The 21,932-nt window shown below is 44.8% G+C and overlaps 1 protein-coding gene across 1 annotated transcript; it reads right to left on the bottom strand.

The window, feature by feature from the left end:
• Nucleotides 1-2,828: 2,828 nt before the first annotated feature.
• SCNN1D (sodium channel epithelial 1 delta subunit) lies at nucleotides 2,829-21,598 on the bottom strand. The gene is made up of 14 exons (XM_026862764.1): nucleotides 21,431-21,598; nucleotides 16,734-16,873; nucleotides 13,252-13,586; nucleotides 12,134-12,386; nucleotides 10,719-10,912; nucleotides 8,378-8,481; nucleotides 7,826-7,989; nucleotides 7,161-7,259; nucleotides 6,438-6,555; nucleotides 5,815-5,893; nucleotides 5,123-5,180; nucleotides 4,299-4,354; nucleotides 3,882-3,957; nucleotides 2,829-3,607 (listed from the first exon to the last, which is right to left on the bottom strand). The coding sequence occupies exons 3-14, from the start codon at nucleotides 13,569-13,571 to the stop codon at nucleotides 3,194-3,196; spliced, it is 1,935 nt and encodes a 644-aa protein (XP_026718565.1). The 5' UTR covers nucleotides 13,572-13,586; nucleotides 16,734-16,873; nucleotides 21,431-21,598; the 3' UTR covers nucleotides 2,829-3,193.
• Nucleotides 21,599-21,932: the final 334 nt, after the last annotated feature.

Here is a 21,932-nt window from a genome sequence, read left to right as displayed (position 1 = left end):
CACATTTACTCATTCTTTCCGATTCTAGATCTTTACAAGTCAGTGAAGCGCTTCACTATGAGAAGGTTTAAAATACGAAATTTATCTGGTTTATGGCTTGAAAAGAGGAAGCGAAATGAATTTTTCTCCAAAGAGACACAAGATTCTAACTCTCTTGGTAGCCCTTCTGGTTTATCTGATTAAGACGTGCTCTAATTTCATTGATGCTATTAATTAAATCACACTAGCAACGTGGCAGCTTAGTAGACATCTCAGCCCTTCTGACAAGCTGCTTCTCCTGTGAGACAAAGCCTCCAAACACGCCCCTGAGCGGGGACGCAGGGAGAGATGCCCGGCGTGGTGGTGGAGCTGCCCGGTGGGCCGTGCCCTCGGAGCGGGAGCTGGGCTCCCCTGCCTTGGCGGGGCAGTGGGTCAGGTGATGGGCTTGCAGGAAGGCGGCTGCCTCTTGGACCGCTGGAAGCCACTGGCCATGTTGGCAGGAGAGCTTGCCATGTGGCTTCCAGCAGGAAAGGCACCTGAAACAACCTGCTCCTGCCCATGGCAGGGGGTTGGGACTAGAGGATCTCTAAGGTCCCTTCCAACCCAAACCAGCCTGTGATTTATTTTTTTTTTTATGATTTCCTACTGCTTAGCTTTAATTTCTGTGAGAGTGACAGCTATCACAGAAGCTTTCCATCAGGGAAGAACATCAGCCTGGCAGCCAGAGCAGGGAGCTGGCACACCGGGTTTATACTCCTCTATGGCATTGCTGTGTGATTCGGAGGATCTCCCATTTTCGCCTCAATTTTTTTGCTCCACACTGGAAATGCACAGCTTAGGCCCTCCAAATAGGACAGGTATTTCCGTGATGCTATCACAAGTGCTAAGGTATAACCCTAATGAAGAATTTTAATGGCCGATTTCTCAACTAGAGCAGGCTACGGGAATGTTCTGTAATACAGACATAACTACGAAGCTAAAAATTAGTCCACACCCTCAGAGAAGCCTGCTCTGAGCTACCTTCAAGCTGGATAGCTATCACTTACGCTTCCACTAGCTTAGAAACCATTTTTTTTTTTTCTGCTAAAGGTGGCACAAGCAGGTGTGAAGCAAATTTTCCCCATGTCCCTCTCCCACAGTGAATCCCACACCCTTTTCCTCTTCCATTCTTACGTCTCCGCACTCCCAACAGACGCTCCCTGCCCACTCGCAGGCTGTGCTGCCAAGGCATCTCCCTCCTGCCTTGCAACACCCCTTGATCTTCTGGGTCTGCACGTGTGTAAACTGAAGCACACACCCCTGCTAACACATCCCTGTCCCGTATTGCCACATCCCTCCTGTTCCAAATGTGACCACGAGACAAGACATTCCCACTCGATGCTTGGTCCTGCACTCCTCCGTCCCAAAACTGCCTCCTCCTGAAGTTATGTTACATGATGTAGAATTCTGCAGCTTTTTTTTTTTTTTTTTGTTTTTTTTTTTTTTTTGGTCTATTGCGACCAGCGTAAAGTTTCTTTCAACAATTCCCTGCTAGCCAACATTTAGCCTTCCCAGTTAATCCCAGTGGTAACCAGTCCGGGCGTTCTGAGAGGGGCTTTCTTTTGAAGGGAAGTGTGTGGGTATGCACACACAGAGCTCTGTGTGTACCTGAGGCATTGTAATCTTTCAGGAAAGACTTAGTGTAGCATCCACTTGAGTTTTGCATTCCCAGGGCATGCCCAGGTGTTCTGCTTTGGAGTTGGATTCCTTTTCTCTCTTTCTCGTCCCTAGAGTTATTTTTTTCTTCATGGTATCCTTTCTCAACAGTCACTTGGATTACAGCATTGTGTAAAATCTCTCTTGTCAGAGCAAAGCAGCTGTATTTCCCAGGGCAGAAGATGCAGAGAAAAGGCTGAATCACCCACTGCAATGGAGCCCCCGTGGTCCTATTCGCCGTGACTTGGCTGGTGTATTACAGAACAATTCATTTGGGTTTAGTCTACATCTCTGTAGATTTTCCTTGTGAATTAAAATAAATAAATAAATAAATCAACTACATCAAGCAAAAAAATGAGGTTTTTCGAATGCGCCTTGGTGCTTGGCTTCCAGTGGCGTCAGCAGCGAACTGAAGGCTATGAGGATCCCACCTCCACGTCTGGAACCAAAACTCTTTTTCTGGTTTGTCCCTATGCATTTGGGCTTCTGCAAGTAAGGTCTGGACATTGAAAAGGACCTTTCCAGAGCCAACACTTAGCAGTCACAATTAGGCGGTAACAAACCCAAGTATCAGTTGAAGGCAAAAACTAAACCCCCAGTCACGGTCTGTCTTCAGAGCATTTTATTATTTAAAAAAGTTACAAAACAAAGCTCACTGGTTTCTTGTTAACTCTTGTTTTCTACAGAGCCATAAACAAGATTATAACAGAGTAAAATGCTCCTGTGCAAACATCATCATCAAAAATAAAAGTGTTATTTTTATGTACACATAAGTTACTGTCAAATATTAACATTAAAAACCTCTCTATTTATAAACGGACTGCAACAAAAACGCAGCATTGGTTTAATCTTCTAAATAAATCAGATGCTTCGTCTGTGACATAAAAAAAAAAAAAAGATCCACCCCATTATCTTCTCTTTCCTCTAAGATGGTAAATCTCATTTGAAATCATCTGGGTTAAGTCTAAAAGCATCTCAGCAGCAGCATTCTGCGCGTTGTCCTCACAACGCATCAGTCCCAGGTGAAGGACAGAGGGGCCCGGGAAGCAAAGCTGTGACCAGGGCCACCGCCTGTCACCCCCAGCTCTGTCACCCTCAAGGCAGCAGTGCCCGGCAGGGCCACACGCTCAGCCCCACCACCGCCGGGCTGACTTTTCTCTCCGGTACGTCTGTGAAATGTAGACGGGCCCGTCTGAAGCCACAGGCTGATTTCCTCACAGGGGTTTAAAAGTTAAAAGCTACGAACAGGCTTTTATGAGGACTCGACCGCGGTCCCAGAGAGCAGGAGTACAGTTCTCCCCTCCCCAGATACTCATTCGGAACAAAAAGAACGTTGCATGATGCCCGAATCCAGGACACGTGGATGGTTTAACAATGAACTTGTAATAGCTGGAGGAGGATTGCTGAGCTCAGCAGTGTGGTGCTCGCAGATGGTGGATCCAGAACGTTTCTGTCTGCAACCTTTCTGAGCGTTCAGGGAGTTTCAAGAGCCCCGTTTCTCTGTGCACACGGACACGTCCTACCCTTTCAGTTCCCCTTCCACAGAGCTGTCCTTCGTGTATCGAAACCCATTAAGCACCACATCTGGGCAAAGCTCTGGCATTTCCACCTTGCTGGAGAGTGGGTGAAGATGCAGGTCACTGTTGTTGCCCATGGCAATAGTCACCCCAGAAGGGGGAGTATGAGCAGAATCATCACCTCTTCCAGCTTCTTCTTGCACAACTCGGTAGTTTTCTAGGGTCAAGCTCACGCTGGGGATGGTAGGAGTGTGAGCTACTTTCAACGTCTTCTTTGACCTGAACCTTTGGTAGCAGAAGAGGAGAGACAGGACCAGTGTATCTACGAGCAGCTCAAACATTTCAACCACAGACAGCACTGAGGATCCAAACCAGAGACTCCACTGGCTTCCCATGCTGGACAGAAGCAGATTCTCCTGCGGAAAGAATCAAAGGGTTGTGTTTATCAAACACAGCAGAGCTCTGGGAACACAAAGTTATTGCCTATGGCCCGCAGGTCAGTGAGCTCTTTGCCACTTGGGGATTAATTTCGTGTGACTGTGTAAAATGTGAAATTTTTCAGGTGTCTTCTTTAAGAGGAATAATCCCACCCCATCTTGGGGGCTGTAAATAACCCTCCCTCCCCCCGTACGCAGCACCCCTTAACTAATGACCTGCAGCAATGTTTTGAGCTGATGTAGTGCAACCTACTGAGAGTAAAGGAGACTCGTTCACAGACTGGTAGTTGAGTTGCTGGTAGAAGATAGTCACCTTGGCGATATCCTTCCTGCAGTGGAGAAAGGGAGCCGTTAGCAACGGTGGGATGCCCACATGGCATTCACCTGGCGGAAGGTACTGCTGGCATTCTGGTCGTGGTTTTACACGCTGATTGCTAGGCAATAGGTTTCACCACTCACTCAAGCTTTCTTCCTGAGGGGGTTTAACACGAGCTTGGGAAAAGGGTTCAGAAGTGACTGTTTCACAGTGTTGTGAAGGAAGAGGGGAAATTTATGGGGTGACGCTACGTTTTTCTCTTGTCCTCCCTTTCCAGCCTAACTTTTACAAACTCTGCAAGGGTGAAGAGTTAAGCCATAGTTTTAAGAGGGGTACCTCCTCGCAGTGACTGACCTGTTGCTGGTAGAGTTGTACCCGTTCTGATGCCTTAGAGCCTGGCGGATCCAGTCCTGCAGCAGAGTACATGTATGTTATCGGCAATCCTGTCTGCTGAGTTTTTGTATGTTTAATATTTTGCAAATGTAGATTTCATGAGCAATAAAATGGCTATGGCGAGTAATAAGGATGTAATTGATTGGTTTATAACATATAGTGAAAGCTATCGAGTAGTAGCTGTGTTTGCCAGAATAGAAAGGAAATCCACACTGGTATTTTAGGCGTGTATAGTATTCTGGTTCCTAAATTCTGCCTTTAATGGCAATCCCACCAAATAATTTCCTCTTTTAAAATGTACTGGTTGCATTTACATCTACATTATCACTTATTTCACACGAATTAACTCGCTGGGCATACAGCCTGAATGCCCATTTAACCTGAGAAGATGAGAAATGGCAAGAGGTCACCTACTGACTCACAGAGTTTCCATCGCAGCCCTGCAGCACCTCACAAACAGTAATAAGTGAGTCGTTACACCACAACACCCACTGGAAGCAGAAAGTCATTAACACCATTTTGTAGGTGGGAACTAAGGCAGTGAGGTGAATGGCTTAAGGTCACAAGGAAGTTTGGGTTACAACTGGAATCGGATGTACCTCTCTCCCATCTTAGTCTGGCATCTTAACTACAGGGTCATTCCCTTGGGCCCTGGTTTTGGACTAGTTTGCTTTATTTGCCATTTCCATTGCTGCTGCCTGAGTCAGTGTTTTCACCTTTAATGCTCCAACAGCTACAGTAAATAGAGTATCCTCTCTAAACAGAGCAGTTTCTGCATGGACTACCTGAGACTTTGCCGATGGCCATTTAGCTGTCCCAGCAGACACCTTGTACAGGGATTCCCTGGTAAGATAAAAACAGAGATTATGATCACGATGACTCTCGGTGTTTAAAAGTGAATACACAAAGGAGTTTAACAATGCCCGAAGCAGACGGTCTGGGGGCAGCTCTTGAAAACCTTGGGAAAAGGTTTGTAATTCAGCTTAGAAAATAAAAGCAGAGGTTGCCTGAAAACTGTTCAGGTCAGGAGGAAAACTAGAGTGGCTTAAAGATCCCGACAGGTTGTCTCTGACGCATCGCCAACCAAAATATTTGATATTTCGCTTTAAAATGATGTCTTTCCATTTAGAAATCGACCTATTATAAAAAAAAAGCAGAACTAAGAAAAGTAACACAGACTGAAAAAAATGACACAATTTTGATGACCTTAATAAAACATTTCAGTGGGATTAAAAGAATTTCCCCTCTCTGCTCTCATGCACACACAGAGTTCTTTTTTAATTTAATTTCATTTAATTTGCCCAGCGCTGTTATCTTTTTCCTTCCTCAGCGCTGGGGTTCAAACATCAAACTGAAACCTCTGGTTCAGAGAATGCCAAAATTCAGATGGCCAATTGGTCCATAAATTTCCCACTAGGTTGCCTGCAGTTCCACTGGTGTCATTTGGCATTTATTGTGCTCTGCTTTGGTGACCTACCGGCAAGGCTTAGGGCACTGGTCAAAACAATTCAGGTGATGATTTCTGAGCCTGTTGTACAGCTGGTAAAAGCAGTGACCTGGTGAAAGAAATGAGAGGAACACACTCAGATGCTTCCTCAGGAAATGGAAGGCTACCAAAACCTCTGCCCTCGCTTCCCAAGCATCCAGCACTCTCTCAGAGAGCCCCGGTCCTGTCTCACTCTCACTCCGGAACGGTTCCAGATGGCTGAGCTAATCCCCTGTGTGCAGTGCAGGTGCCTTCTCTGTAAGGATCTGCTGAGGATAGGCCAACCAGAAAACCAAGAGAAGATCTTCAAAGCTTTGTCTCACACCGGTACAGCCCCCAATATTGGTAACAAGAAAGAGCTTGACCCTATATTAACGTCCTTATAAAGGGATGCTTGATAGCATCAAGATTTTTTTTTTTTATGCACTAACTTGACATCCACGCAAATACACAGAAAGGTGTCTGCCACCTGCTTGGATTCAGACATGAGGTGAGGAAATAAAACAGGAAATAGGCACAAAGGACAAGGGAAGCAGCCTAAGGAGTCAGTAGGCAGTGACTATTGTAGGCAGGTGTTCCCTTCCAGCAAGGACAGAGCTGGTTTTCCCTCTTACCCCATGCGGGCTGCTTGTTGTAGTCACAGTATTCAGCACCGGGAGGCAGTGGGTAATAGTAATATCCACAGCCACATTTTCGAACCATTATGTGCTGAAAGCAGGAATGCAAACAAGCCTGGCAAGTAAAGGAGACATAAAAGAGTGGGTAAAACAGAAATTCTCAAGCGCTCAAATTTTCAGTCTGTATCATGCAGCTGCTAGGAGACAACGTGCAGATTTTTGTGGCGGCAAAGAGACACCAGCCATTACTAGAGCATGATGATGAAAAAGGTTTTTTGCTTTTCATTCCTTGTCTTCACATCTGAAAACAGTATTGAAGTCAGTGAGACAGAATTTCCCCCAGCTCCCTTTTTCATTATGCCCAGTAACATCTCAGTTAAACAGCCCAAATGTCTAGAGCCAGGAGCAGCTATTTACACAAATAAACATCTGATGGCTTGAGAATATCCTACTAGAACAGTCCAGCTGCCTCGACTGGTTCCCTGTCTCTTCCCTCTTGTGTTGGAGGGTGGGAAGAGCCCCAGGGTCTGGGACTGAGTAACTCTCACTCAGTATAACACCCTGTTTGTGAGCTGCTTTTCAGAGGGGCATGAATCTCTCTGTTATCTCCAGCAATGAACCTGCTGATCCGTAAAAGCTCTCTGGAGAGTAAGGTATGACTTGTTTGCTGTTCATCCACTCTGAATAAGCTGGGGCCTCAGCCAGCCACTCTGACAGTACCTGCAGGGTGTAGGAGTTGTTGTACAGGAGTTTAACATTCACATCATCGCCATTAGTTGTGCATTTCCCATAATTGCCACCCAGGCGATTCACCTCGTCCTGTGGACACAGAAAAGAGGCCTGAGTGATTAGGAGCTTTAATTGGACCTAGCCATCACCCTCTGAACTTAACTGGATGGAGCATCATATAAAGGACAGGAAGTGTAGTAATGTTAGCAGCCCAGCTCTACCTCGCTAAATAAAACATATAGAGTGACAGGGCAAAGGTAGGAGAGTGCACGTGGTCAGTCACCATGGCTCAGCTGACGAGCAGTAACTCATCCTTCAAAATAACTAAATCAATTCTGAATTGTTCTCATCCTAATATACACATGCAGCCCCCTGTGTAGGGCTGGAATGATACGTAGGAGGTGTAAGAGCCTCAGCGTAAAACAAGTCAGTGTATCGAGGACCAAAAGGCCACTTGTACAGTTGGAAGGACTTTGTTTAACCCACGGGAAGCTGAGCACAGTGAAGAGAGAAAAAGGGGCTGCGTAAATATACATGCACAGTCAAGGAACAAACACAAAGGTCCCACAGGCCCGTTGGAGGAGTCAGAGCGTTCAGCTCCTCACAACCTCCTGCAATCAGAAGGAAAAGAAACACCCTTCGAGCCAGGGGCTGACCTGCTGAATGCCTATGGTAGTTGCAATGCCTGGTCTGATGTCAAAGCCTTCGTGCTCAAGGAATGGTGTCTGGTTGTGGTTGTGTATCATCACTTTCACACCTGCTACTGTAGACAAGAGTGGGATGTGATCCTTCTGCTCTGCTCTCAGGATAAGGGAAAGTCCTGTAAACCAAGGAAAAGGGAAGCACATAACAACCTATTTGGGCCCAAATAGGACCACCACTACCTCTTGGATTCTCAGCACTGATCAAATTGCTGTCTTAGCTCACAGAAGAGCCGTTCTTTTTCCTTGGAGACTTGGTGAGTGCTCAGGTAGCAACTGCACCAGCCTATTCCAAAGCTGGAATAATATTCTGCTTGACAACTAAAATACGTTCTACTTGCTATAAGATATGGCTGATATGGCTATCATATACATGTGGCTAGCGAAGCAAGAAAATAATTTGTGCCACCACACTAGAAGAGAGGGATATAGAAGACATTTAACCCATAGCCAAATTATATTAACTTTAGCTCTTCTTCCCACCCTTTGCCAAATACTGTAACATACCGTAAGGAATTCCTGGTTTTGTAGCTGTCCAAAAAGAGTCTGTTCCCTTGCTGTTAAAAGTATAGCAGCTTCCAAAGACTGGGTGGTGAAAGTGAACATAGTCACTGAAATCAAGAGAGATTTTGATGGGATTTAATTACGAGCGTAGCAACACCTTTGCCTCTATGTAGGTTGTGTTTTGTGTGTGTGTGTGTGTGTCTGTGTATGCACAGGAGTGCCTGTGGGAAAGAGTTGTTAACTCACTGGAGACAAGGAAAAGAAGTCAGGTGCACAGGGATTCATTGCTCACCCAAGGTTACAGTCAGAGCAGCAACCACAGGAGTCAAACTTGCTTTTCCTCCCACCAAGGAGGCTAAATTTTCCCCTCCTTTTGTAAGAACCAGGCAGGTTGAAGTTCTGTGCTCTAATCAACAGGACAAATAGATTCTCTTTCCTTGCTTTCTTAAAAATTGTACCACTTCTGCTCACGCTGAATTTCCCTGGCCAAAGTCAGCCTCCACATTCCACCAGCTATTCTGGGAGTTACGGAGAGTCGGGTGAACACGCGCACCAAAGTGACAGTGCTCACCATCAGGTGCACAGAGGGAGATATATTACATGAAAGCATCAGAAACACTAAGTACAGAGGAGTGTGAGAGTCAGTTGTGTCCAGGAAAGATAAACCAGGACCTTGTCTTGCAAAATGATCTACAACAGGCTTTGTGGACCCCTCTCCTCTTTGCTGGAAGTGCTCAGAAAAATATTTAAATTTGCCTTCTGCTTGTTCCGTGTCATAGATGAGTGCATTGCTGTTAAATTTGTTCCGAGTCATCAGCTGAAACAAGTAGGCCAGCGAATGGCTCGTGTGCCTGAGGCACAGCATTGCTTTGGGTGGTGTATGTCAGTTGTATTTGGAAGAGATTCCAACAGGGAAGACCGCAGGCATGCAGGAAAAAGAAGGTACACCTTTGCCTTTGGTATGTGCAGCCTCTAGGGACAAAAGGATGCAAAAAGACCATCTGACCCTTTTGGTATTAACTGAGTTCTCATGGTGTAATAGTTGAGAACAGTGCTCAGGGGCCAAGTGCTACAGTAGGGTCGTGAGAGCTTTCTTCCACTTCTCTCCCTCCTTTTCATTGTTACAGCAAAAAGAGATCCCACTTTTACCCATCGGGTATCTGGGGATTGCTGCTCCTTTCCTCCCATGCAGGTGGACATTCACCATTTGCCATCCAATACAGTCAACGCATCTTTGTACCAATGAAGGTTTAATTTAGGCTTCCTTGAACACCCTAAGACACCAACTCGCCACCATAGAGGCCAGTCATAGCAGAATGCTGATTTCTGGGTTCCTAGCCTCATACTCTGATCATGAAAGACTGTTCTTACTTTCAGTCAACCAGGGCTAAGCCTGGCAGTATGCCATGAGGTGCAGTGCCTGCACTGCCTGCGAGTGTAGGCTCAGTTTCAATTTCCCAAGTCCTTGGGTTCTGCTGAAATCACAATTAATGCCTCGAAAATCATATTATAGAATAATGGAATGGTTTGGGTTGGAAGGCACCTTAACGACCATCTAGTTCCAACCCCCTGCCCCGGGCAGGGCCACCTTCCACCAGCCCAGGCTGCCCAAAGCCCCGTCCAACCTGGCCTTGAACCCTTCCAGGGAGGGGGCAGCCACAGCTTCTCTGGGAAACCTGTGCCAGGGCCTCACCCCCCTCACAGGGAAGAATTTCTTCCTCATAGCTAATCTAAATCTCCCCTCTGTCAGTTTAAAACTGTTATGCCTCATCCTCTCCCTACCACCCTGATGACGAGTCCCTCCCCCCTTTCCTGCAGCCCCTTTCAGCCCTGGGGGGCCGCTCTAAGGTCTCCCCGGAGCCTTCTCTTCTCCAGCTGAACCCCCCAGCTCTCTCAGCCTGTCCTCACAGGGGGTGCTCCAGCCCCCCGAGCATCTTCGTGGACTCCTCTGGCCCCACTCGAGCAGGTCCCTGTCCTGATGTTGGGGGCCCCAAAGGGAGAGAATCCCCCCCTGGCCCTGCTGCCCACCCTGCTCTGGGTGCAGCCCAGCACACGGGGGCCTTTCTGGGCTGCGAGGGCACGTTGCTGGCTCACTGTCAGTTTTCCACCCCCTGACACCCCCAAGTTCTTCTCCTCAGGGCTGCTCTCCAGCCACTCCTCGCCCAGCCGGGGTTTGTGCTGGGGATTGCCCCGACCCACGGGCAGGACCTTGCCCTTGGCCTTGTTGCACTCCCTGAGGTTTGCATGTCCCCCCTCTCCAGCCTGCCCAGGTCCCTCTGGATGCCATCCCTTCCCTCAGCATGTCCCCACCTCACACAGCTCCGTGTCATCAGAAGTAACACACCTGGGTCTGCAGGGCTCCCCATCATACTGACAGGAGTAGACCATATCTTCTATTTGCTCCTCATGATCAGAAATGTTGATTATAACTGGTAGCTGGGACATGATATTCATGTAGTGAAACCTGTACCATTCAAGAATTGCATCCATCCCAGATGAATAGGTCTTGTAGAAGCAATTCCCACCTGTGGCATTGCACTGGAAGAAGAGAGGGACCCATTCAGCACAGCCAGGACATGACAGCCTAAGGGTAACAGAGATCAGGGGGTAAAGGCAATAAGGGATACAGGGACAAGAGGAAACTATTTTTTTCAGAAAGTGAAGCCTCTGATCACTTTAGTTATCACAGAATTGCAGAATGGCTGAGGTTGGAAGGGACCTCTGGAGTTCATCTTGTTATGTTCTAAGCACTTTTCTCCTTGAAGCTGAATTAGGTGTTTTACCTCACGTCAGGGGAATGAGTGCAGGGGAAGAGAGGCAGGAGAAGTGAGCAGACAAGCAAACCTTGGGAGAAGGAAGGACAGGGCTGGTGGGAATTCTCTACAACCCATGAATCATGAACCAAGTCCTGAGACACTTTCTTTGTTCTTACTCAGGCCTTAGACAGGTGAACACCCACAGATTCTGGTGAAAGTGTGCCTGGTAAAGGACTCGAGGATAGGGCAGGATGATAACAATCAGGAAAAAATTGCTGGTCTTTCAAACCACAGCAACCTCTCTCTCTACTATTAGATCTCCGTTAACCCTGGTTTTGATATGAAGAATCTGAAGCATTTGCTTTCTTCTCCAAAGTCACAGACACACATTTATTGTATTCACCCTCCTGATTTGCTCTCGTCATCTTTTGCTTTATCTGCCACATTTCTAGTGACCCCTGTACCACAGCATTTAGACACTGAGGGAATCCTTGCATGTTGTTCCTCTGTTATTTCTAGGCTCACCTGCCAAGACCAGATGTTTTGTATGTTTTTAGAAAGGGGCACAATGATTCCCATAGCCTGCTGCTACCATTCTCTGCTGATTTGTCACTGTCAGAAGGACGTTACAAGTGGGTGGGCTGTGTGAGATCATTGACGTTGTTATTGTTTCACTTCACATAATTCCTAGCAATCAGCACAAACTGTTAGAGGCAGGGATGGACTGTCCTGAAACATCCTCCAAGCTATCATTGCACAGCACCCAAACTCTATTTTTTTCACTTATTTTTTTGAATGCACTTTGGGAGATCTTTGGACTCTTGGCTGGACCTGGCCACCTTCTGTGAGCTTTCCCTGCTCGTTTGCTCAGGTACTGTGGGATGGGTCCTCACCCTCCCCTGCTGATGCACTCCCCCTCTGCCCCCAGCCCTTTAGGGAGCAGCCAGTCCTTGCTGCTCGTGTCTGTAGCCAGGTTAAAATCTCCAAGAGGACACGCACTTACCAGCCTGAAGCCCACGCTGGAATGCTTCTTCCCTGACCGGTTATTGTGGTCAGACATTCTCAAGAGTGAGAAGTTTTGGCTGAGCTTGAAGCTAGATCTGCTGAGATTGCCTATGCTGGTCAAGTCTTTTATGTGGATGTTTTTCTCATTCACGTGGAATAAGCTGGCTGATGTGTTGATGCCATATAAAAAAGCGATCGATTCCTCCGCCATGTGATCCAACTGAACCAAATGTTCACTAACCAGTTCAAACCTGCAAGGAGCAGAAATATTAGCTATTTGTGAACATCCACATTTCTATTTCTAAAGCACTTTATTTCATGCACTCTTACAGTATCTATGGAAGGTTACTCTCCCGGTCTCTGCAGACCTTGATGCCTGTGTGAGAAAAGCCAGCAGTTATGGTGCCTATGTTTAGCAAACCTAACTTCAATAAATTAATTTATTAGGAGCTCAAGTAGCTGAATTTCCAGTTGTTGGATCCTTCACTGAAAACCTCAGAGCTGGTAGCTGTGCAGCATCATCTGTACAAACTGGCCTTCTACTCAGCCAATTAGATAATTATTCTGCGGAAGTGACATAATTCATCTACTATGCAATTTGAAACTTCTCAGTAACTCGCCCCTGCTGTGTGAGCCTTGTTGGACAAGCAGAGCCGCGCAGACCTCCACAGAAGTTATACTGTTTCCTTAAAACCATTCTGTGGTATGAAAAACCAAGCAGAATCAGCTGTAGCATGCCTCATTCTAGAGATCTGTAGCGTGGTTAGGAATGAGCACACACAGTAGCCACGTTTTTCAGGGAAAGACTCTTTTTATCGGAGCACAAAATCAGTTAGCAGCTTGAACCCAGTCACAAGGTAGAGTTCCCTCTATCCTGACTCAGTGCATGAAATAAACTGCTACATGCTGTTGCACAATTTCAACAAGATCTTATCTTAAAAGCAGTTTGGAAATAACAACAGTCCCTTTCCACTTCTGTGAGGCAGAGATACGTCTCTCTGCTGGCCTTCCCCTGCCTTCAGCCTCCTCCAGGCTGCAGTCCTCAGGCTGCTGACCCTTCCTGAACCCTTGTGACTCTAAAGACATGACTAGAGCCAAGGGGAAAGCACAGGTTACCTGTAGGGGTCCAGATTGCAGATGGTAATTGCTGGAAACATCTTGGGCTCTGAATGCATTGACATGGTCAGGACAACAGGGTAGGCCCAGTACTGGCTGAACATAAGTGCAAATTGCCAGTATAACATGCCAAAGCTGGCAAGTAAGAGCAGAGTCCAAAAAGCTGTTTTCATCCGATTGCTGTCTGAGCATACAAGGCGGATGGTGCCATGGATTGTCGTGTTCTTACAGAAGAACTCAAACATATCCTTGAAGGAATCATAAAACTCAATCAAACCTTCTTTCCGCTCTCCTTCTTCTCTTGCCACTTCCTGCTCCATTCTCTAAGTATGTTTCTGCTCAAGAAAAACGAAAAAAAAAAAAAATCTTATTAGCTTGTGCAAAAGACCATGGCCAGTCTATGGATTCTTTCCAACAGGGTGCCAGTGAGTTTGTTATTAGCAAAAGCTGGAAATGACTGTGAGCTGAGACTCTTTCCAGAGTTTGGACACCAGGAAGTAGCAGAGAGGTCAAATGTTCTGCACACTGCCGAATGAACTCGGGGCGTTCCACCCCACTTACACTACGACTTCTCTGTTTGTATGGATATGCAAAGTTAAAAGTGACTAATACACAAGCTGCAGAGAACTCTGCAGCCAAAGGGGTGTGTAGTTTTCTTCTTTCGAAGAACGCTAAGGGCCAGCATTGAATTCTGAAACACCGTCTCACTGGGCATTAATGCAGACCTGTAACTAATTTATTATTGTGAGCATATTGCTAGGGAAACATGCTGGCCTGTAGGTCTGGAACAGGGCTGTCTCAGAACTAACTATACGGCTTCATCCTTATGCCAAGGAATCGGGATAAATCCAACTTCCAAGTGAACAAAAGGGACAAGTCCGCTTCTAATTTTTGCTGTTATGATCTCTCATTCTGCAGAACGGAGGTAAACAGGATTAATTTCTGCCATCCCTGAAACAGAGCCACTTCCAAGATGAAATACAGGAGGTATTTCATAGTTCAGATAAGCAGAATTGGGTATTTAGGAAAGGAAGTGAAGAAAAACATCACCTCGGTTGAAACCACAGAGGGGATGAACCAAATTAGGATGTGGATAAAGCACTGTAGATGTTACCTAAAATAAAATGCTCTTGGGTGCCTTCTGAAGACCACAAATATTAATTACTGCTATTAACAGAAATTTTGCCACCGATTTCTTATGTAGATAGTTTCTTCCAGGAATCTAAAAATCTTCTCCTTCTATTTTACAGAAGTGAAAAGGCAGCACAGAGACTGGAAATCACCCCAAAAGAGTGGCATAACCAGAAATCAAAATCCCTATCTCCTTTGTCACAGTAAGTAAAACATCCACTCTGCTACTCTAGATAATTTCAGACTTTATGCTGATGGAAGTGTGAACATTATTTACGCTCATGTTTTAGCCAGCACGGACTGAGGACATCCTCCTAGGTTTTAGTACCAGTTTGGGACATTGGACTAATGTTGACATACCTCCACTTACTGAACATGACATCAAGTCCTGTAATATGTGAGTTCCCAACATTACAGCACTCTGTGAATCACCCTGCCTATTATGTTATTAAGAGAAGTTTACTGAGTACAAGACTTTGGTTCAACCTCAACTCCAAGTAAAAATCTTAGAAATACAGCAGCAGAGTTTGAAGACAAGAAGCGCACAAATAATGAAAGAATTGTTGCAAGCGAGCTACGTGATAATGAAACGAAAGCTCAGGCCCCTTGCTGAGTGGAAGTGTGTGGTGGTGGCTGAGCCTGAGGTGCCAGGGAGGGTTACCACACCTCAGCTGATAGACACTAGTCCCCTGACCTGCAGTGCCTTCGTCCCCAGCCAGACCTCTCCATTTTAAAACATGGCTTTATTTCAAAGGTCCTTGGAAGAGGCCACTTCATATGAAATGATATCTTAGAGTTACAAGCTGCTAAAGCAGTCTCATCAGTGTACCTATGCAGGTCAGAAAGATTAGGAATAATCCTTCAGGAGTGAAGAGCCTGCCAAAAGCCAGATTAGTTTTAAAATAGACCACAAAAGTGTATTCCCTGACAAGGAAACCCAGTTTATCACAAGTTCTTTTCCCCAAAGACCGTGACGCCATACTATGTATTTTCTGAGATATTGTTGAACAATAATACAAAAGTATCTCAAAGGCCTTTGCACATCCTTTATACTTTTATAATTAAATGTTTGGGGTTTTTTTTTTTCAAATTTCTTAGATATACTTGCCATTGAACACGTAAAGGAAGCCCAAGCAAAGTAAAATATTTTAAAAAGGCACGCATAATTAAAAGAAAACACGTGTGATAAAGGATTGAGGTGGGAAATGAGCAATTCCGTTTTTGCTACAAGGAAATGCTGTTTTTCTGCAGTGCACGCATAGGTAAACCGTTATTCCCGCACAGACCATGCAGAGCCACAGTACTGTGAACCCCTGGTGACAAATTTCATCAGCCAAGCTTACAGCTGAAGGCTTACATCTGAATGCTTCTTCAGTCAAAAAGGACTGTCTGTGGCAAATTCCAGAAACAAATCCATGGTAGTCTTGCTACCCCCAACTGTTACACACTGTACAGATTAAACTCTTACGCTAAATTGCATGTTCAACCTCTATCTTATTAAGTTCTTTCTTTCTCATTTTATTCAGATAAGAATAAATGAAAATAAGCCTGTAGTGTACCTTAATAAATCTATTGAATAAGTCCTTAAATATTTATGGTGGTTTAAGATAGAAATGAAAATTGCGTGAGACTAAAAGAGGAAAATTTAATTTATTACCGTTGTATTAGTCTCACTAGTCAGGCTTGCTCTAATGAGACAGAGCAGAATAAAAGGCAATAGTTACCAAAAGTGAATGCTAAATCAAATCTATCAACACGCACTTTTTCTATGTATAGTTTTGAATCTAAAAAAAAAAAACCAAACCACCTGTAAACATTCCAGCCACGGCTTTCAGAGACAATCTATAGAGTTTTCTGACTGGGCTTTTAACGCTGCGGCTAATTAGTTCATACCAGTTGAATCTGCATTCTTAAAATAACAAATGAAAAAGCATATGATAATGCAAAAAAACCCCAGAGGGAATCTTTCAAAACACACGTGTGTACAGGCAACAGAACATCCTCTCGCCACTGGTTTCCCAGATCAGCTTACCACTAAGTTATTTAACATAGCAATTGCAGTCAGGGACAACAAAACATTGACCGGGTGCCTGTTTTGTCTGTGGTAAGTGCCTGGAGAGAGGTTGCAGGTTATAAGAAAGTCAGTGGAAGTTACACAGCAGTGGCAAACAGGTATATGTTCAGGTATTATCACAGCAACTCAATGCTCAACACACACTAAACACTGACAGATGAATGTCATGTAGTCAGATATTTAACATGTGTACAGGTATCTACACATCAATCACACATATATACAGAAACACACAGTAATAACAACTAAGACCAAATTGCAAAACATCCCACAGTACCTTGGCAGAAACTCTATCTTTGAGTGTTTAGAGTAGCCACTAAACTCAGCCTTCGGCTTTATCCTGAGCAGAAGACAGGTCTTGGTCCAAAGGTTTCAGATTTCCTTTTCTAACTGGAGATACATTGGGAGCTGTCCAGCCTATATGGATCGAATCGATGACATCAAAAGGGGCAGGACTTAAGAAACAGATCATGGAAATTATTCAAAGCATGATCCAGGGAATAATAGGAAGTGAATGAACTGGACAAACAAGTTAACATTAAGGTTACGCTTGAGTTAAAGTCGGTTTGAATGGTGGTGTGTTAATTTTTTTTTTTTTTTTTCCCGACGGCTCGAATAGCGTTTTAGCCCTAATTTCTACAAACACCTAGGGAAGTAACCATGGATCCTTTGAGGTTCTTTCCGCTCTGAACTTTCCCATCAAGGAACTACCTTTCTGCCTTCTTCCCATGGCTTCCGGAGGCTTGCATGATCACTTGTAATTGAAGCCATTAAGGTTTCCACAGGTGTGCTTGAGGAATTACATACCTCAGTGTAATCTGAAATGATCAGCTACTCAGTCTAAGGCACACGTGGCAGTGGATTTCTTCCTGCTTCTCCAAGAATATTGCTCATCTGTAGTGGGCTATCCCATACCCAATTAACAATTTAAATCTTCAGATGTTGAGACCTGAATAGACTAAATCAGCCACAACGCTCAGTTTCAATCAGAACACCCTGGTTTTGTAAGACTGCTTAGTTAAGACTTGCAAAAGTCTGCATAAGTAATGCAGAAGGAGATTTGGAATCCTGGGACTGCTAAAACAAAGCACCTCAGATTGCTTGCATAATTAGTACTGACATGTGCCCAGTTGGAAAACAGCTCTGCAATGATTTTGCAAGATGCTTGCTATATGAAAATATCAATACTCTGGATATGGATAATGTTTAGAGTTCCAAATCAGAGCAGCAGAGCTCCTGCCTGCCTTCAAAAATTGGCTGGAATCCCATTTTCTATTACACTGGAAGCTCTGAAAAACTGTCATTTGTGAAAACAATTGAAATTTCTTATGAAATTGATTTCCAAAAGAAGAAAGGAAGGACAGAGATGAGGGGAAACATAGCCTTCTGAGTTCGACTGATTTCAATCCTGTTTACATCTTTAACAACTGCTTTGTGCTGGATTTAGTTTTAGAAAAAAAAACCTCAAACCTCATGTAGAACGTTCATCTCAAATTTTAAAACAATTAATCTAAAAGATGTGAATCCTATTAACCAGCTGCTATCAAGGTGTTTTACCCCTCTTTGGTATTAAAAGGAAATGCCACCAAAAAATATTTGGAAAATGTTTTAAATTTAAAAAAAAATAAAATCCTGTATTTGGGGGTGTAAAAATTAAACTTTTGATTAAAAAAAAATCCAGTTGGCTCTTGAATGAACAGCTGGAGCAGAGCCACTTGTCACTGACTGACAAAGATGTAAGTAGTTAAATTCTCATTAGAAAACTCAGAACACTGAAAACCTAATTCTGTCATGTACATTTATTTGTCCCCCACCCTTCTTTCTCTCTTCATTTTATATTGTGCAACAGAAAATGGCAACAATAAATCCTTGACAATGAAATTATTGCACAATGAACATACACAAGACAAATTCTGTTGCTTCATTATGGCTGCAGGCCTCAGTGTAGAGATTCTCTGGCAACACATCAGAACAATACCTTGTGAGCCTGCCATGAATTTTTCCTGCAGGAAATGGAGACGAACTGGATATGCAGACAATGCCGTCCCTCAAGCAAGATACCATTTCTGTCTGCACTTGCTCATTTGTCATCCTGTATCCTGAACTGGGAGGAGAGGGGAAGAGAACTCTTTTGCTGGTTAAGAAGTTGATGTTTCTTTCAAAATACAGAAACAGATTATGGAGATAACTTTCATGAGAAAGTCTTTTAGGGTTGTAAAAAGGCTGCAGTGGAATTATTTTCAGTTGGGTAGAAAATGTTTATTAGTTCTCATAGTAGTGTAACGGAGGGAAGGAGTAAGGGTCCTGCACGCCCCGTGTAGCAGCAGCAGCTGTTGGTGGTTGAATACACCCTCTGGACCTGTTATGCTTTACACAGAAGGATGCCTCCCACACTGGAAGTTTTCAAAGCCCTTTCCCTGAATTGCAGTTCCTTCCCCAGCTGAGAGGAATGGAATCATGCCCCATTTAGCTGACGAAGACAACACAGGTAAACAAAATAAAGGAATTTTGTCATTTTGCTTTCAAGCTTTCTCACTGCTGTCACATATTAAGGGAACTGTCCAACCTTCACTCTTGACCCTTGGCTCCACATCAGCCTTGATGGTTGTGCACGCTCAGCGTGGACGATAATACAATTCTCACCTATTTGTTAGATTGCTGAAACAGAAACGAAAATCGGACCGTACAAACACGCCTTTGAATGTGTGCCTGTCTTTGTATCAGCACCAGCTCAGAGTAACAGAAGAGAGGTACCAAGAGGATCTTGCAGGCAGAGAGAGGAGTCTTTAGCCACTTGAGATGGGCAAAAGAGTTACTCGATGAATTAATGTTCCTTGTGGAACGGACTCAGGCACTTGGGGAAACCTACTGCCACACAATCGTGGGGTTTATCCTTGAATATTTCCTTACAGCTGGTGCATGTGAAAAAAGTTTTGCTCTCTGTAAAGCAAATCTCTCCCGTAACACTGACTTTGGCTATTATTAGACACTAAGCAGATGACCAGCGTGTAGCACATTCAGTGTGCCTGCCCCTTATTACATTTGCTGTTGCTACAGGCTTGAGTGAAAGAGTCAGAGATTAAACTGGAGAAGCTTAGCGATCATTCCTAGCTCGTCCTTGCTGTGGCTGGCTAGTCCTCTAGAGCTCAGATATTAATATTTTGTCCAACATAATTTTAAATGTCCAAAACAAAAGGTGCCAGAGTGTCTGGACTTCTCATGAGAACACTGAATTGCAGTGAGGTGGTCTGACCAGACAGATAAAAATGCTTTTCCTAATCACATAAATCCCACTTTTTGGCTTACACAGGAACAAGAGAGGAGACTTCAGCTACACATTCATGAAGACTTTCCCAGCTGGTTGCAAATTGCTTGCACCGAGAGGCCTAAAACAAACCAGCAACCTGAAATGACACATCAAAATCCCCCCACTTGTAGCAGCTTTCCCTGGTGCCATACCACACTGGAAACTTCACCGTAATTTGCTGTCCACTAACCACACAAACTGTCTTTCTGTTATTAACTTTCTCCCTTGTCACATTTGTTTCATATTATCACTCTCTCTCACACTTAAGTGTTTCGTTACTTTCTGTTATTCCTCAACTCGCCCGTGTCTTTTGGAGAGTCCCCACTTTTTTTCTCTACATTGTTCTTCAGTCTGTGAGCAAAGAGAAAAGCAGCCTTTGGCATCCACTGCCTCTAGCAGCGGAAGGGGTATGGAGCCGACCCTGTACCCTCCTGCCTGCAGCAGGCTTCGCAGATCTACAGTTTAATCTTGATTTTTAGCAAATCTTGCTTTACTCACGTCACTTGTTCCTGCATGAATGGCGTTTATTCTCCTGGAATGCTCCAGGTTACTCTGTCAAACCATCTTCCCACATTTTCTCTCATTACACAGAACACAGCATGCCAACCCAGTTCTCCTCTCACTGAAATCAGTGTGACTTGTCTCCTCTGGTTTTGTGGAAACTCCCTCACAGTGCTTTCTTCATGGCCACTGGATGAGCCAGTCTATTCCTCCTCCCACTCCAAGGCAGACAAACTCCTGTGGGCAACCATAGAAAAAGGAAACTCCCAGTGTTTCCTTTTTGCATTTGTTGGTTGGTTGTGCTGTGTATGGACTTGAACTGGCATGCATCAGGCTCTGCCTCCTGTATTTTTGCCTAGTTTTTACTAGCCAGAAGAACCACTTTGTCATCTTTTCAAAGCAGAACACAAAATTGTTTCTCTGCTGTCCTACTGGAGAAAGGAGCAGTACTCCAAGGTATTATGGAAGTGCTGGCAGCTTGTTCAGTCCTATGCAAGAAGCAGAACAAAGGCAGTCCCTGGAGAGCTTCCAAACATTGCCTAATGTCTCCTTTAGATCCTGCCCCAAAATGTTCCTAAACTGACTGATTTTTTTTTCAGGTGTTTTCCTCATCTCCTGCAATCTCTGTGTTGAAGCTCTGCTCACCAAAATTTCTTCCGGGAATCCCAACATTCACTGCTTTGCTTGTGCGATGCTTTGGGTGAGGGGATCTATATCATGAAACCACAGCGAGTTATGCCTGCAGAAATAGGGTAGCACTGGCGTACCTTTGTGTCCCTTTTGCACTGGTGTGCATCTAGCCAAGGCAGCTTCAAATGCTGCAAAGGTTGCCAAACCTGCTCAAGGAATTAGGTAAACACTCCTTAACTTCTGCTGAGCTCCCTAGTGCTCTGGTTTTATCACAGCAGTGCTTGAGTTAGCAAGGCTAAAGCTAGCTGGCACATCCTTTCAAACCCCAGAAATCGCAGCAATGAGCACATGCATATTCTGCTAGTCACCAGCCATTTAAATATTCCTTAATTACACCCCTTGTTATGAAGAGGCCCCACGTAACCCCTGCTTTTCATTAAGCCTCCAGCAGAGGCGCAGAGGGTTAAAAATGCAGCCTCAGTAGCAAAATCCTGCTTGCTTTCAGTATGACCAAGCATTCATTGCCACTCACTCACCTTTCTGAGTAAGACGTCTGTAGCTGCTCCTGTCATCCCTTTGGGATAACACCTGCTTTTTTGTTTCTCTTCCTGTTCTCTGTTCTTGGTTCTTTAGTCACGGGCCTTCATAGATGTTGTTCCACCAGTTCAGACCTGTCAAGCCCTCAGCCAATTTTGAAGATTCGCAGGCTGGTAGGATCCTGCTTGCTAGGGGATTTTTTTTTTTTTTTTTTATCCTACTCCAGCTCAGACGCAGGATCTGTAGGAATTCTGATGCAATTACGACTGGCAGAGGTTGGAGAAGATCAGTAAAAGCTTCTTGTTCTGTGGACATGCAAGATGCAACCATCCTGGAATCACAGATACCATAACTCCAGCACAGATGAAGCTTAAATCTCCCCAAGCAGTTGTCCAAGCTCCTGGAGAAAGTGGTAGATAGCACTCGTGGCTCCTGTCTTCTGGCAGTAGGCAAGCAGATCTCCCCTGGCGATCCCTACTCCTCCTGGTAACCAGGACAGAT

The sequence above is a fragment of the Athene cunicularia genome, assembly GCF_003259725.1.
Source record: "Athene cunicularia isolate RWA chromosome 21 unlocalized genomic scaffold, athCun1 chr21_part1, whole genome shotgun sequence".
Taxonomy (NCBI): Eukaryota; Metazoa; Chordata; class Aves; order Strigiformes; family Strigidae; genus Athene; species Athene cunicularia.
The sequence above is the reverse complement of the archived record's forward strand: the minus strand, read 5'-3'. Positions and strand labels throughout refer to the sequence as shown.